The sequence below is a fragment of the Papaver somniferum genome, chromosome 3 (genome assembly GCF_003573695.1).
Source record: "Papaver somniferum cultivar HN1 chromosome 3, ASM357369v1, whole genome shotgun sequence".
NCBI lineage: Eukaryota > Viridiplantae > Streptophyta > Magnoliopsida > Ranunculales > Papaveraceae > Papaver > Papaver somniferum.
Window position 1 is genome coordinate 220,445,247 of NC_039360.1, and position 16,279 is coordinate 220,461,525.

The 16,279-nt window shown below is 39.9% G+C and overlaps 2 protein-coding genes across 5 annotated transcripts; both read right to left on the reverse strand.

Moving 5' to 3' along the window:
• Positions 1 to 5,573: 5,573 nt before the first annotated feature.
• Positions 5,574 to 8,878, reverse strand: LOC113358723. Its single transcript, XM_026602374.1, has 4 exons — positions 8,755 to 8,878; positions 8,467 to 8,567; positions 6,337 to 8,123; positions 5,574 to 6,204 (listed from the first exon to the last, which is right to left on the reverse strand). The coding sequence occupies exons 3-4, from the start codon at positions 8,075 to 8,077 to the stop codon at positions 5,855 to 5,857; spliced, it is 2,091 nt and encodes a 696-aa protein (XP_026458159.1). The 5' UTR covers positions 8,078 to 8,123; positions 8,467 to 8,567; positions 8,755 to 8,878; the 3' UTR covers positions 5,574 to 5,854.
• A 41-nt stretch (positions 8,879 to 8,919) lies between these two features.
• Positions 8,920 to 13,312, reverse strand: LOC113358724 (myb family transcription factor PHL6-like). 4 transcript variants are annotated; one of them, XM_026602376.1, is made up of 8 exons: positions 13,057 to 13,312; positions 12,730 to 12,758; positions 11,164 to 11,921; positions 10,358 to 10,577; positions 10,161 to 10,277; positions 9,904 to 9,979; positions 9,735 to 9,804; positions 8,920 to 9,620 (listed from the first exon to the last, which is right to left on the reverse strand). In XM_026602376.1, the coding sequence occupies exons 3-8, from the start codon at positions 11,836 to 11,838 to the stop codon at positions 9,234 to 9,236; spliced, it is 1,545 nt and encodes a 514-aa protein (XP_026458161.1). In that variant the 5' UTR covers positions 11,839 to 11,921; positions 12,730 to 12,758; positions 13,057 to 13,312; the 3' UTR covers positions 8,920 to 9,233. The 4 variants fall into 4 exon arrangements, with proteins under 4 accessions (XP_026458161.1, XP_026458163.1, XP_026458162.1 ...); XM_026602378.1 differs by lacking the exon at positions 13,057 to 13,312 and having other exon boundaries at positions 11,164 to 11,503; positions 11,610 to 11,921; positions 12,730 to 13,018; XM_026602377.1 differs by lacking the exon at positions 12,730 to 12,758.
• Between the last annotated feature and the right edge of the window lie 2,967 nt (positions 13,313 to 16,279).

Consider the following 16,279-nt stretch of genomic DNA (forward strand, 5'->3'; position numbering starts at 1 on the left):
CCAGGCGCCACTTACACCATCATGCCGCTGGCATGCACAAACTATGCCATCCATGTCGCAATGCCACTGGCATGCACTAAAGGCGCCACTGTGCCATTATCAGGCGCCAACAGAAGGTAGCCATAATCAATGGCTACCCTTCCTCATGAGATGAAATCTCAGCCATCCAAGTTCGCCATCGAACTGATAGGCTTGTGGCAAGTTTCAGGCAGCCAACAAAGAGGATTCTAATTGCATCACATGTTATTTTCCTACGGCAAGTCTTGTGATTTTGACTTGCCAAAGTGCTACATGTTCTCCACAAAGAACACTCGAGACATCAAACATGTCACAAACTGGGGGATAGTCATCAGGGTATTGGTCTGGCGGTTTACAGCGTGCGGCGTGCAATACGCCCGTTACAAGAAAGTGTCATGAAGAAGGGCGGTTAGTAATGGCAAGAAGTAATGGTGTAAATGTTTCCTTCATCATGGAAGCATAAATTTTAACGTTACACGTTACTCCACTCAATCGTTTCCGCTTCCTACAAGATCAGGGTACGTTTTATTATGACTTGTATAAATAGGTTTCACCTATTTCCACCAAACAACAAGTTTTTGGTCGGCAACAACACAATATCCAGAAATCACATGGTATCTTTCCATTCTGCTAGCCGGTTCTACTTTCTAATACAAGTTACAAACAACCACACCTTCAGGATAAAACGATTCTGGTCTCAACACTTTCTTCGCTTCCCTCCCTAAGACCAACACTTCTCCTTTACTTTGTGACCGAAGCAATCCTGGAATGACCATTTCTTGGTTTAGGCCAGGATTGTACAGATTGATCTCTCGAATCAAAAGTACTCCCGTGTTGTATATTTTTAGGGTGTAGACTCGTTTCTCATCCACACACACGAATTTACCAAAACCAGCATAAACCGTTTTCACCCACAAACACTGGGATAAACTATCACGCGCCTGCTCAGTCATCTCCGTATTTGACATTGCATAACGATAATCTGCTGGACAGGAACCTTGCTTCTTATCCTTTGGCACCTCATTAGGGGTTAATGGTTGCTGGCCTGTCGCTAACTCGAAAGGTCTCAACTCTGTTGACGAACTCTTGTGCAAATTGTAACAAAATTGTGTTGTATTCAACAATGCCTCCCAATTTCCCTGGCTTGTTGTCACATAATGACGCAAGTACTCTTCTAGCAATGCATTTATCCGCTCCGTCTGACCATCGGTTTGGGGGTGATTGCTAGTAGAAAACTTTAGTTCGGAACCAAGCATTCCAAACAAGGCAGTCCAAAACCTGCCTGTAAACCGTGAGTCTCCATCGCTTACAATCTCTCGAGGAAGTCCCCAATACTTCACTACATTCTTGAAGAACAGATCCACTGCAACATCTGCATTACAATAATGGGGACAGGGAATGAATGTAGCATACTTCGAAAAGCGATCAATGACGACCATTATCGAGCTAAAGCCTTGCACCTTTGGCAGCCCGTTAATAAAGTCCATCGACAAGCAATGCCATGGATTGTTTGGAATCGGCAAAGGTTGTCAATCCGGATACACTTCTCCTTTCCATCTTATCCAGTTGACACACTAAGCATGTCTTCACATACAACTCAACATCTTCTTCCATCTTAGGCCAGTAATAGGAACGAGCTATCAAAGCATGTGTTCCTTTCATGCCTGGATGACCAGCCAAATGGAATCATGCGTCTCTCGCAGGATTTCCTCCTTTGGCGTAAATGACCCTATTATCTAGCCAATATCGACGAACGATCTCATCACTGATCTGCTTAGTCAGGCGCACACATGCCTGATCATTCTTCGTCTCTTCTTTGATTCGAGGCAACAACTCTTCCTCAATCATGGTCAGTGCCGCAACATATTCTGCCACCAATTTTCTACTCAACGCATCTGTCATAGAATTAATCCTTCCTGGCTTATGCTCGAACTTGTAGTCGAACTCGCTCAAAAGTCAAGCCACCTTGCATGTTTTGGCCATAGTTACTTCTGGCTGGAAAAGAACTTAATGGACACATTATCCGTCCTTATGATGAAATAAGTTCCCAACAAATAATGGCGCCACTTTCTTAGGCAATGTATCACTGCCAACATCTCTTTCTCATGCACAGTGTATCTCCCTTCAGCGTCGTTAATCTTACGACTCTTGTAAGCCACTGGATGGCCATCTTGCACCAATACCCCCCTAGAGCCCTGTCTGAAGCATCAGTGTGCACTTCAAATGGTATGTCGAAGCTATGCAAGCGAAGAACTGGTTCTGTCGAGACTGCTTACTTCAATGCATCGAATGACCGCTGACACTCGTCAGTCCATGCCCATGATTTGTCCTTCCTCAACAAATCTTTCGATGAGGCTACTTTCTTTGAATAACCAACTATGAAGCGCCGGAAATAGTTAGCTAAACCCAAGAAAGAATGAAGCTCTCCAAGCTTTTTTGGTTCAGACCAATCCATAATGGCCTCTACCTTTTTTTGGTCCATATGCATGCACCCTTGCGATATCACATGGAAAACTCACACTTTTCCTTCTTCAAATACAAACTTGCTTCTCTAAGCTTTTCAAACACTTTGCGAAGATGCATCGCATGCTCTTCCAAAGTCTCACTGTAAATGACTATATCATCCAAGTATACCACTACAAAGCGGTTAATGTACTCAGCAAACACATCATTCATCAGGTTGCAAAATGTTGCTGGGGCATTCGTCAAGCCGAATGGCATTACACGGTACTCAAATGAGCCATACCTTGTTACCATTGCAGTCTTTGGTTCATCTCCTTCTGCTATGAGCACTTAGTAATAACCTGAGCGCAAATCCAATTTGGTGAAGAATTTAGCCTTGTCCAACCGATCAAACAAGTCTTCCACTAGCGTAATTGGGTACTTGTTCTTCACAGTTAGTTTGTTCAAATACCTATAATCAACACTCATACGAAGCGAGCCATCTTGCTTCTTTTGGAACAGAACCGGAGCACCAAATGGAGCTTTAGACGGTTGTATGTAGCCTGCCTCCAGCAGTTCAAAAATCTGCTTGTGCATCTCCTTAAGTTCCAGCGGTGACATACGATATGGTGCTTGCGCAGGCGGCCTCTCCCCTGGCACCAACTCTATCATATGGTGCTTGCGCAGACGGCCTCGCCCCTGGCACCAACTCTATCATATGATCGATCTTACGCTGCGGTGGTAGCGTCTTAGGCAGTTCTACAGGCATCGTGTCTGCAAACTCTTCTAAGACCCTAGCTATTCCATCCTCCACTTATACTACCTTTCCTGGTTTGATCTCAACCAACACGCATAGGAAAGTAGCCAAGCCTTGGCGTATACCTTCTTTCACCTGAATCGCAGACAAACATGGCTCAAGTGTCTTGTCTGGTTCTCTTTGCCTCACCATAGAGACAAAACATGGGTATTGAGGGTGCTGTATCAATATCCCATTTATATAAGGTAATGGCGACGCCTTCGCCGCGCAAAATAAATCCATGCCCAAAATCAGGTCAAAATCATCCATGACCATCACTAGAAAATCTAGTTTTCCTTTTCATTCTCTAACTTGCGCATCCGCATTGCGAACTTTCCCTCGACTGGCTTGTGGTTCTGCGTTAACAGTTTTGATGGTGCCAGCCGCGCTAGTAACTGTTAAGTTCAATGCCATGGAAACGTCTGGATGCATAAAGGACTTGGTAGCACCGGTATCAGCCATCGCTAATACCCATTTTCCATTGATCTTCACAACAATGTACATCAGTCCAGAAGACATCTTCTTCTCTGTGTGTGCTTTGCTCCCTAGCAAACAACTGATGTTGCAATGTTGGCCCCTGCCAACATCATGCTGAGCCTTCCCAGCATCTTGCTTTTTATCATCAACACTTGCAGCGTCTCCGCTACCCTTAGTGTAGTTCTGATATGTAAAACAACTCGTTTCACCCTTATCAAGTTGTTTTGAGGCCATCCTTCACGTATGGTTATTGCTTGCAGATTTTTGAATATAACGTTCACATACCCTGAATGTGAACTTTTGGCATGATCTTCGACTTGATTTTCCCATGCCTTACATTCTCAGTGTGGATCCTCCACTTCAAATGCAATTCTCGACAAACTTCAAGAAAAGCAACGAACTCAACCAGCCTTCTATATCTCAACGTGAACAGAGAGACCCTTAACCAAGGCTCTGATACCCGAATTGTCACAGATTCGCAACAATCAAATGCAAAACCAACTCTGACAATGGCAACTGTGCTCCACAGCACAATTTCGGCCAATTCGCACTTAGCCAATACTTCAACTTACTGACTAAAACTCTATTCAGCCCATACTAACTTGAGGTTATGCTCACAATTCTTCCAAGCTTTCAACCAAATACACACACTCCGCTTGATGCATAAACGTAAGCCAAAACAAGGGACAAATGCACCAACAGAACTTAGCTTTAAACTAGTTCGTAGCCTTTTATTTATTGCACACTTAGGGTTACAAACTCTTCTTGTTCCGGATTACCCAATCCCTTCACAAGATCAGGATTATATAGCCTTACAAAAGCCATATACAAGTAACTGTCAGGCAGTTACAGATTTACTTTATGCCAGGCTAACCGCCAACTGTGCCAAATGACACCACTACTCTCTAAAGCTAGCCAAACAAGTCCTATCCTTCAGTTATGCATAAAGCAACTCAACTTCCGTGTAACCAAATCGAAACTGTGAAGGCCATGTGCCCGGCACATGTCATCTCACCTTTGGCACAATGATTGCATTTGCCAGCCATAGTAGCGCAATCATTACTGAGCATCATTCTCCAACGATGCAAGTGTACTAATGAAAGTCTTGCTTGCATGTCTGTACGCCTCATGCATACAGTTTACTTGCCAAAATCATTTGGCATCTTTTGACACTAATCTCGCGTCATTGGCCATGTCCAAACCCTGTTTGGCACATGTCATTGTCTAGCTGCAACTCAGACATGCACTCCGCATATCTAACACTTTAGCCAAGCCACCGATAATGCACGACAGTGGCGTATTTTCACTTGGCCACTTGACAGCCATGTCATCCTATACCATAGCAATAGTGTGTTAATGGTGGAAAACTTCATTACATGCCAATCAGATAAGATAAACTTCATTAGGAGTAACCAAGTGTTAATACATTTATAGATTCTGTTAACAGACTAAACACACACACACGTACAGAACGCCTGTGCTAAACAAAAAATAACAGAAAGTGTCACGTGAAAGGCACATGACCACTAAAGCTTATCCTTCACTGCAATTCTGACTTATCCTTCACCGCTGTTATGTCGGTGTCAATAATTGGTGCCGCTGGATGTTTTAAACTTCTATTTGAAATCCTTTGGGAATGACGATATTTGGAACTCTTAAAAAGGGGAAGCGGTCCAATACATATCCTTTTTGAGTTATGAGTTATGATATAGACTAGCGGAGTTACTGTTTCCGATCAGTTTAAAACAAGAGAGATCTTAGCAAAGAGTAGTGCAACCTGTTGTTTCTCCAATCGAGTAGAGTGACAGTTTTTCAGATTCCAATTTCAGTAAGCAACTTTCCATTTAATAAAAATTGTTGCTCAAATCAAGCTTATATAATTCCTACTTGGATAAAACTCATTTTCAGGCAGCAGAAGCTGCATTTTGCTTGCTTTATGTACAACTCTATCAATTCTAGTACTAAATGCCTACTTTTTTTTAAACAAGTCTATCAGAAGAGAAAAATAAAAGCAATGCTTCTGCATTCACGCAATAAGAGTTCTTCCTGTCCATCCCAATTTCATTCTTCAGAATTTTGAATTCCCTGCCTGCCTCTTACGTATTAGTATCACCGAAATCATTAACTACTGAACATCCAGCTGTTGTTAGCATTACCATTTTGTTCAACTGCTTTCTCTTCCATACTACCTCCTCCAACCCATTCATCCATTGAATCCATCGGTTCAAGAAATACGTCTGTGTTATCCGTGTTTGGAGCAGATAAATTTTGCAACCGGAGATTATGGTAAACAAATGTAAGCTCATTCAACCGTTTTTGCTCTACACGGTTCCTTCCCTTCATATGTAGTTCCTCGGTTAGACTCCTTTTCAGACCATATCTCAAGGCACCAGTACAGGTCTGAGACAGAATCCTTATAGCAAGTCGTTGCAGTTCAGGGCATTGACCTCCATACAAGGACCACCACTTCGCTGAATTCAGAGTAGCAATGCAAAAGCCAAAAATAAGGATCTAAGGTCTGGCTAAGGGGGTATAAAAGTGAATGAACTAAGAATGCAACAAATAACCAACAAGATGTAAATAAGAGCAGAGATTCTTCTAACCTGGAGCAAGCTTCATTCTCTGATCAACAGCATCTGCATTGCCGAAAGCTCCACTAGCCCTTCTATACTCATTGACTTGTGATGTTATCAAATCCTGCTCACGTATACTATCTACCATCCGTACGATGCAGCAAAAAAGTCCGGCCGCAACCTCAGCATCAACATAGAAATCGTCAAAGTAATAGAGACCTGGATTTAAAAAGTAGCCTGCTGAATGGATAGAGCTATGGAGTTGATTATCCCAAATCCCATCGATGACTGTCCAGAAAATCTGACACTCGGTTTTCCTGCCTTTATACTCCTTTTTTATCGTCTCCTTCACCTGGTCCATTGTCTCATATACGTAGCCCAACTGGGGTCTACTATCTCCTCCATTAAGTAGATGCAGAGCATGTATAAGTGGAATACTTGCCTTCAAAAGCATTTCGGTTTCAGTCCAGAAAGAAGGCTCCCCAGTGACCAAACCAGCCACCATCAAACCATCAGCTGTTGAAGCCAAGGTCGAGTTCTTCCATTCCGGCGAAATAAACATCTCCCTCAAATTCTTCTTTTGAGACTTAATTCTCTCCAAGATTAAAAATGGCACCATTGATCTTATCCTGGAGGAAGTAACAAGATTGAACCCACGAGTGTGTTTTCTCATGAGCGTCAAAACGATCTCATGGCTGTAAATGAACTTAGTAATGGCCTTTGCCTTACCAATTACTCTACTCCCAGTGCGCAACATTCCTATTTCCTCCAACATGAGGCCTATGCAGTGAGATGCACAAACAGTCCAAAACACACTCTTATACTTCTCTGTCATTTGTTTACCGACTGCCTCCATTGAACCCCCAGTAGCATATGTGACAATTTGAACCACATTCTGTACTCCTATATCTTCAATAACTCCACTTAACAATGAGACCATGGCATCTACATCTGCAACTGAATCTGAGAAATCGACCGACTTCATGTATATGGGACCGCGTGGGCAATCAATGACAAAATTAATCATATACCGCCCTTTCTCATCGGTCCACCCATCGAGTAATATGCTGCATCCAGTGCTTTTCCAAGAACACACGATTTCCAGCACATGCTCTCTCATTGCTTTCAGTTCTTCCTCTAGGATATACCCTTTGAGGTCATCACAATTAGGGACCTTATATGCCGTGGATGCAGGTCCACCCAATGCATGTATCATTTTCTTGAAGGAAGGGGAGTTTGCTGCAGTAAAATCAACACCGTTTTCGAAAAAGAATTTGCCAATACACCTCTGGATTTGCGTAGATGAGTCATCCTCAGCTCCTTGTTCTTCTTTCTTCATTTTGTTTAATATTTCAGGGTAATGCACAACCTGCAAAACCTCAACTTCATGCTCCAATCCGGAGTACTCTATTATAGAGCTGTGTTTTCTCTTCCGCGACAAATTGGATTGAATGGACTCATCGACATTGTTGCTGCTTCGCTCAAGGGAATCACTGGAATCAGAAGTTTTCTTGGAAAGACTACAGGACTTGAACAACTGAAGAACTTCCCTGTTCATTGGCAAACTGTTCCTCATTTGTACCTTTATATTCTCTGGAACATCTATACAAGGTGATACATCTCCACCTGTTCCGGCTAAATGTTTCTTGAGACGAGAATAACAGGAAACTATTTTTCCACAGTAATTGCATGTAAGTGTAACTCGGTTGTTTACCTTCTCTACAACTGTGCAATGATCATGAACCCTTGCCGTCACTTCATTCGCTGCCATTACTTTAAATCGGAACGCCTTTTTTGCCAAACTTGTCTTTTCAATACTACAACAACAGTTCATAAATCATCATTCAACCAACTTCAACCCAGACAGTAAAAATGAGTTAGGTAGCTAACTAAATAAGGCAAGGAGAAAATTTAAGCATGATTTGTGAACACTAACCCCAAATGCCCAAACAGGAAACATTCTCATTTTACTTCATGTTGAATAGAAAGGAAAAAAAAAAAACTTGTAAGAATTAAAAGAAAATAAAAGAAACCCATTATTCCATATCAAACAAAAATTGAACTTTTTTTAGGTTGAAGGAAAAATTAGAAGAAACAATGGCATATTAATACCACACCATGAGAAAACAGAAGCAAGAGTTGAAATTGAAAGTTGCTTACTTTGAAATAGCAGGAGGAGAAAGGTAGAAACTTTAGCGGGAGAGTGTTGAATTGATGCTGCTGTAAAAATCTGGTCTTGGCCTTATCTTGCTTTTACTTTCCTTAAATGGTAAAAATAAATAAACTGCTTGTTAGAGCAAGTCGTGTGAGGTGGTATGAGGAAGAGGAGGAGGATGGTTAAACATCAATAAATAAATGATGAGATGGTGATATACTTGAAGAAAAAGAAAGTGAAAGGTAAAGAGGTGGGTGGGAGTCGCAGGACTAGAGGAGAGGTGGTGGTCTCACTTTCACAGACAGTAGTACGCTGCTGCTGCTGTTGACATCTCATTTGTCCGTCTCTCTCTCTGTTTTTACACTTCCAGCCCCCCATATTTACACCAACAGTAAGATAAGCACGGGTATGATGAGCGGTAAAAGTTTTTCTGCGGTTCGGCAATGTAGCCCAAGTAGTAAAGACTAAAGAAATGATTTATATATACATCACGGTTACCACAACAAGTTGCCTAAGCTCAATCTAACGCTCATTCGAACTAATCTAACATATGGTACTAACAACGTAAGACTCTCCTATTCCCACACTCTTTCAGGAACCGATGTCTAATCTCTCCTACAAACACAACAACCTTCTACTCTTACTTTTTTTTTTCATTTTTTTTTAACTGTACATACATTACATAAGCTCAACAATTTGGAAAATGGCAACCGAAGCAAGAAAAATGAGTAACGATGGATACTTGGTTTTCTTGTGCAGATTACTTCTACTTTTATTGGCTGTCTGCAGGGTTTTCAGTGGCAGCATTCTCTGAAGATATCTCGGGTAGTCTCTCTTCTTCACGGGCTCGTTTATGACCTGATAAATTCTCTTGCTGCTCAGTCTCGATACAATTCTCAGAGTCTTGTTTCTTAGAGGGGAGAGATGATGAGGATGACTCTGTTACGGACTCGGAGTGTGGAGGCACCGCAGCAGCCGCATCAGATTGTTGCTCGGAGTGCTGATGAGGATCCTCTGTCGGTGTTTGAGTGTCAGTTGACGAGGACCCTTTCAAACCTGTAGATGGCATGAAGCCCTTCCCAACTTTCTCTTGCTCTTCCACAATCTTTTGTAGGTACCTTGCGTGCTCCTCTATACGTATCTGAAGGGACCTTTGTACCTGCATCAACCAGCCACATTATCAGGTTTCAGAAACCTAGCGTCGAAAGTGTTGTATCTCAAACATGTTCTCGATCAACATGTTAAGCATTTGATAAAGTGGAATAATAGATACCTCTAGCTGTTCATGGAGTTGTTTCTGAACCTCCATTTGCATGCGCAGGGCATCAGTGAGATGCATTCCCCTACAACAAGATTTCAAATAACGGAAATCAACTAAAGCTCAATTAACTGCTGACAATATTGTGCCAAGTAGCACGAAGGGTATGCGTACAAATATTTACCTTTTAAGTCCATCACTTGCGGTGCTGCTTAATGATGCCTTCCTTTCTTTTTCCTCACAAGACGAAGTCTTTTTCTCTAAAGAACACAAGAGGGAAAAAGACATTTAGAATTAGATGAATTTTACAAATACCGGAGACTAACTTCACTAGTAGACCAAATTCAGTGACACGCCATATTCTTGACCACGTAAGACAAACTAATCTACCTTAATACAAAGAGAAAAGGAAAATAAAACTAGCATGCAACTTATTATTACCTTCTTTTATCTCTGGCATGTATTTGGCAAGTCGGTATTTCTGCAGGTGGCTTTTCACATGATAAATTGTCAAACCTTCAACACCCATACGTTTCAATATACCCTTAGGAGTTGCCTCTGTATGGAGTAAATAACATGTGTCAGAAATAAGTCAGTTTTTTACTTCATCGTATTATCTTGAAAGTGTATCAGCTTACTTTCTGCACCATCAAGCTTTTTGACCGCTTCTATGAAACGTTCATGGAGCTCAGGTGTCCACCTCATTCTTGGCTTGTGTGCAGCAGCTGCAGCCCCAGGACTGGGTTCACCTGAAGGAGTCTGGCCAGCAATAGGTAGAACCAAAGGCTGAAGATTGCTCTGGTTGCTTATCGTTTCGACCGATGGGGAAGAAGAAACTTTAGGCGCCTCATATATTTCCTGCAGAATCAAACAAAATTATGCATCAGGTATTTGGCTTGATATGGTGAAAGATTCAGTTAGAGACTAAAAATAAGTGAGTCTTATTTGTTTTGTGTGATGAGAATCTCCTCCAGACTCTGGCAAATTTAAAAAGGATAACAAGGGTGGAACATGATTTAAACTGTAACGGTTTAGTGGTTCTACAATTAGTCGACTCTTTAAGTACATAGTTCAAGTGGTGACGGAAACATTGATCAACACTACAAACTCTTCTATGTGGACTTAAGGGGGCACATCAAGAAAACTGCAGCTGCATGAGCCAACATAGTACTAATGTGATACAAAAAGATCATTTTTGGTTGTAACTATGCCAAACTAGTATCCATACAAATATTCTATCCATCCAATTTATTCCCATGGATCTACGAGATCATAGTAAAAATAGTTCCTACAATGTGACAGTTCATTTTCTGGTATAGGAACCTGGGATCATTAGTACAAAGTTCTTGTGATTTCAGCTGAACTTTTAATTCGCTCTTATGGCAACACATGTATGTTGATTAAGGAACTATGTGAATAAGAATAGTACATAAAAAATACTTACATCAACTCTTGGAGTTTCTCCGCTGTCTGTTATAGCCATGTCAAGCTCGTCGGACAAAAATTGAAGGTCCAACTGTTCGTTGAATGTTAAACTGTCGCTTGCATAATTCACACCATGAAAGCTACCATCTGAAGCTTCTCCCGTGGTATTAATAAAGTCCATGAGGTACTCAGAATGCTCATCGCCGAATTGAGTGTTTAAGTCAAGAGTTTGCTCTGCTGGGGATTTTGTCGAGTCAACATCAGAAACAGGTTTCTCAGTCTTCAGGGGATGAGGGAGGAACGGTAAGTTTCCAAGCTGCAGATGGGCCTCTGAGCTTGTAGAAGATGACAGATACAAGCTGGTGCAGAAAGTAGAAGACCGTGAGAATGTGCTTTTTGGATACTGGGATAGAGAATCATAGGACATGGAGCTATCAGGCTCAAGATGTGGGGCACTTAACTTACATGATTTGAACGGATACGACATCTGGGGTTTTGAGGAACTGACTGATTCAGGTTGAGAATACAACAGAGGAAATGTGGATGAATAGTCAACATGGGATGCAGTTATTTTGTTTGCGGTGTCGGAGAATAATACATCAGGAATTGGGGAGGCGATGTTACAATAAGCTTGTGAAGCCATTCCTTTAGGAGACTCGGTTTGGTTTAAAGTAATGACACTGTGGCAATTCATGATCTTCTTTTAGTTACGACGAAAGCTCAGCTGAGAATCCAACTCCACTAAACCAAAAGATGCCCACAGAATCTCTTCTATTTCTGCAACAAAGGACTCAATGTGAGAATTGTATAAAGATAAAGTTCCTATCAAACTTGAAGACCTTCCTGTATATATCCATTTAAAAGGTCATACAGCAGACAATGGGTGTCCGGTTTTAATTCTAGTATCTTACACTAAGAGGATCTGGTTTTCCAAGGCAACATGCTAAAATATGATAAACCCAAAATGAGCAAAAGCTAAATGGTTGTACCAACAAAAGAAAAACATCGAAAAAAATCAAGTCAACGTTGCCGAGCTACATGTAAAGAGATGAAGTGCCATTGAAATAAGCTCGAACACAACTTGCTCAAAAGTTAGCCGATCAACAAAAAGGAACCAGGCCTTTTCTTATGGATAAGAAGTAAGACATGGAGTCAGATGGGGCTAGTACTAATCATCACAAGCAGAAGAAGAAAAAAACACTTAACAAGAATTTCAAAACTGATTTCTGTTAACAAACTAAGAACAAATCAGGAAATGAAGACAGTAAATCTCAATAATCATCAGAAGAATCATGGGTTTCAGTTACATGCATCATTTATTAAAAATCTCTGCAGTAGTTGGTAGAAGTAAGAGGGTGCATGAAAGAAGTATATTGAGCATATGGGTATACATGATAAACAAGATTAGAAACAAAAACCATACAATGACGAGAGAATTTTAAGAATCTAATTAGAACCCAGATAATGATTTTAAGCTCAGATGAAGTAGTAATCAAAAAAATTTAAGGAGTTGAAAGAACAACAATGAATGTGACGAAAAAAAAGATCAAGTTTTTCCTGTAAAAATGAAGTAAGAATTTGTCACCTTTTCTTCTTCTTCTTGTGAATTCCCAGCTTCAAACAAGAACAAAAGACAGCAAAATGAGTTAAAAGATTCTCTAATAAACTCTCTCCCACTAAGAATTCAGGGTTCGTGAATAATAAAACAGAAATGTACAGATTAGATCCGCATTAGAGAGAGCGAGCGAGGAGAAAGAGAGGAAAACCAAAACAAATGATTGATTAAAATAATGCTAACCGAAGGGGGCATCAATTACTAGTCTACTCAACTGTTCATCTTCATCATAATCTCCTCTATACTATTTGTTAATTCAATTATTAAAATGATGAAGAAAACAGAAGACGTAAATACCTTTAAGTACCCTCTGTTTCCCGTATCAGTGGAGAACGTTAGGACAGAAATGATGATGATGATGCCTTTTTTTGAAAATCACAAGAAGATATAAGTTGATGAAAAGAAATGTACGACCCTACTTGAGAGGAGATTACACGAACCAATTATGTAACAATAGAAATATCAAACGGAACCCTTATTCATGATCAACATCCCACGAATAATGATTCTAGCAAGGCTGGGTACGAGTTTCATGGGAGGGTATTAAATCCATATAAGATAAATAAGAAAATTCTAGTACTCTTCTCAATAAATTGATATCCCTCTTGGACTGCTTGGATAGCATATGATAAGTAGTTTTTCGACTTTTAGAAGTCGAAAGTCAAAAGTTAATTTGGTTGTCAGATTTCAAAATGATTTTTAGAAGTCGAAAAGTTAACTTTTTGTGAAGCAAAATAGTTTTGTTTCTGACTTCGACTTCTGGAGAAGCAGAAATCAGAAACAGATTTGTTTTCAAGCGCGCTATCGAGTGAAAGAAACAACACACTAGAATTAATACAAACCCTAGAGTTCGAACAAGAGAAAGAGTTGGTACACGGGAAACATGACCTATTACATGCACGAAAAGAACCGATAAATTGGAGAAGAATGGTTTCTAGGATCGTAGTCCAACCATTTTGATATTTGTCATCTAGAGAAAGACATACTCCATTGAAAGAGGAGTATTTTGTGCGATGCCTTGATGGCGGGGAAGATTTCGGTGGCTGGAAAATATCGCCATCGATGTACTTCAACCTTTTGTAACGCAAAGAAGAATTGCTTCTAAAGCCACAGAGAAACACCATAAGACGCAGACAATAATGCTATGAAAGCGCATAAACCATGCTGGAAAACATGGAGGATGAGACATCTCAAACCCCAAAAAAACTTGAAAACCCTAACAAAATCTACTGAAATTAACTTAAACATAAAAGAACTAGCTAAACTAAGACTATTATTATTCAGATCTACTTAGATCCGTGAAGACTCAAGCAGATCTGAGCAGTTTTAACACTCACGAGAAAGCTCTTGTCTCCCTAGCCTGAAATCGCTCTAGAGAGGGGAGAAAGAAGAGATCCGTTCATTTTTTTTCTTACTCGACTAACTCAGAAGCCAAGATTATTTGTTTCGAAATTATGAAATTGTAGAATTATGTAACGCTTTTAGTCAGACTCAAACATCTTCGAGTGAGATGTATGAAGGGGATTAAACATTGAGTAACGAAGAAAAAAAATTATTAGATATTTCGCGCAGATCTACATCTCATGTCAAAGTAATCACATTTCATTACTTAAGGCTCTGTTATTTTAGTATTTTTTTTATCATTTAAGAATGTGATGCTGACAAGTTTTGAATTCAGATCACTGATCTAATGACTTCACCACCATACTACAGTACTACGGATTAGTGATTTTACTATCTGACTACAGTGAGTCATCATGACCCGGACAAAAAAAAATGACTACCATCAATTTTGTTTTTTCTTTTTTCTATCTTTTTTCCGGATAAAAAGTGAACCTAAGGCCAGAAATGACGTGAGCATTGTTACACAATTGTTTCCCCAAACACTTTCCTATTCTCCTTTAAGCCAGAGGTGATGCGACGGATCTGGTTTTTGGAAGATGTCATGAACTCATACTTCCTCCGTCTCACTATTAGTTGACCTGTTTACTTTTAGATTTTGTCCCATTAATATTTGATTTTATATCATTCGACACTCATGTTTATATTCGTTACGTATGTGTTTTAAATGCTTTTCAATGATACTATAACATTCACTAACATGCGTGGTATAGTTTGAGAGACAAATCTCTAAAGTGTACTACTAGGTCAACTAATAGTGGGACGGAGGGAGTATAATTGAGAAGAGGAGGAATGTAGTGAACTCAGCAGTGACATGTTTTGTTTGAGCCATCTTTTAGGTGTCGATTGATTGTTTTGTTTGGCACTTTGGCTTTTGTAAGCATTCTTGGTTTGGCATTTGATTTGGCTGAGTGGAGTGGAGGAGGGGACGTATGGGTTGAGCAGTGTTGACACGTCACCAAGAAGAAAGGACTGAGTGTAGTGGTGAGGGGGGTAATTAGGATATGGGCGAGGATTGTCTCCTCGCCCAAAATATATTATATATTTTTAAAGAGTTTTACTATTTTTAAACATCTTTATTATATTTTTAATATTTTTAAACATAAAAGTGGGCCCATTTTTAGATTCTGTTTATTTTAAAATTGAAAAATATAAGGAAGCGAGGATTTCAACCTCGTTTTTCACTTTTTTCTGGCAAGGATTTAATCCTCGCTTATATTGAAATGTCCTCCCACGTTTCTTACTTTCGAGCAGAAAGAACGGGAATTTTAATTTTTTAACTTTTAACCACGGTTTTCAATCACTATCATTCCCTTCTATCCTTCCACTACACTCGGTCTTAGAGACCCCACAAGGGCCACACAACCCACGCCCCCTAGGGGCCTTAGCTATCATGGAGGGACCACATTGTAATTACAACTTTGAAGTAGAGGCTAAAGAAGAAGTTGTTTGGTTGGAGTTGTTATTATCGTGTGATAGGAGCCAACTTTGATGGAGCCACTGACTAACGAACGTCACCGGACAAAACAACCAACAACATTATCACTTGTACTTTTATTTCTCATTTAGATTTTTGTTTTTTTGTGCGTTTGATTTATTACACTGTTACATGTTACGGCATAGAACTTCCTTCCCGATGGCAAGCCGTATGGCCGAGAAATTTCGGTTCCAAAGTAAAGATATTGGGAGATTTTTTATGCAAGAGATTTTGGATGACTTTCCGTCAGTTTAAAGATTTTGAGAAACTGTTTAAATAATTTTCAAGGAATTATGGTGATTCATTGGGACAATAAAACATATATGAATTTCAGCTTACACACACGAGACAAACAATATATTTATTTATTTTACAAAATAAATATATGAATATTTCAATGAAAATGTATTAGTCCATGCATGACTAACAGAAATTGTAACCATTTTGCCAATAAAATAATACGAGACGAACAAAAGGGATTTGAATCTCTAGTAAACTTATTGGATATTGGAAGACAATTTTTTTTCTTCATTTTTATGAATTTAATTTTAGCTTAGTTTGATATTCCTGCATCTTTTATAAAAGCACTTTTCTGATGTGCGTTGTCGTGTTGTGCTGTGAGACAAAAGCAGTTAGACGTTT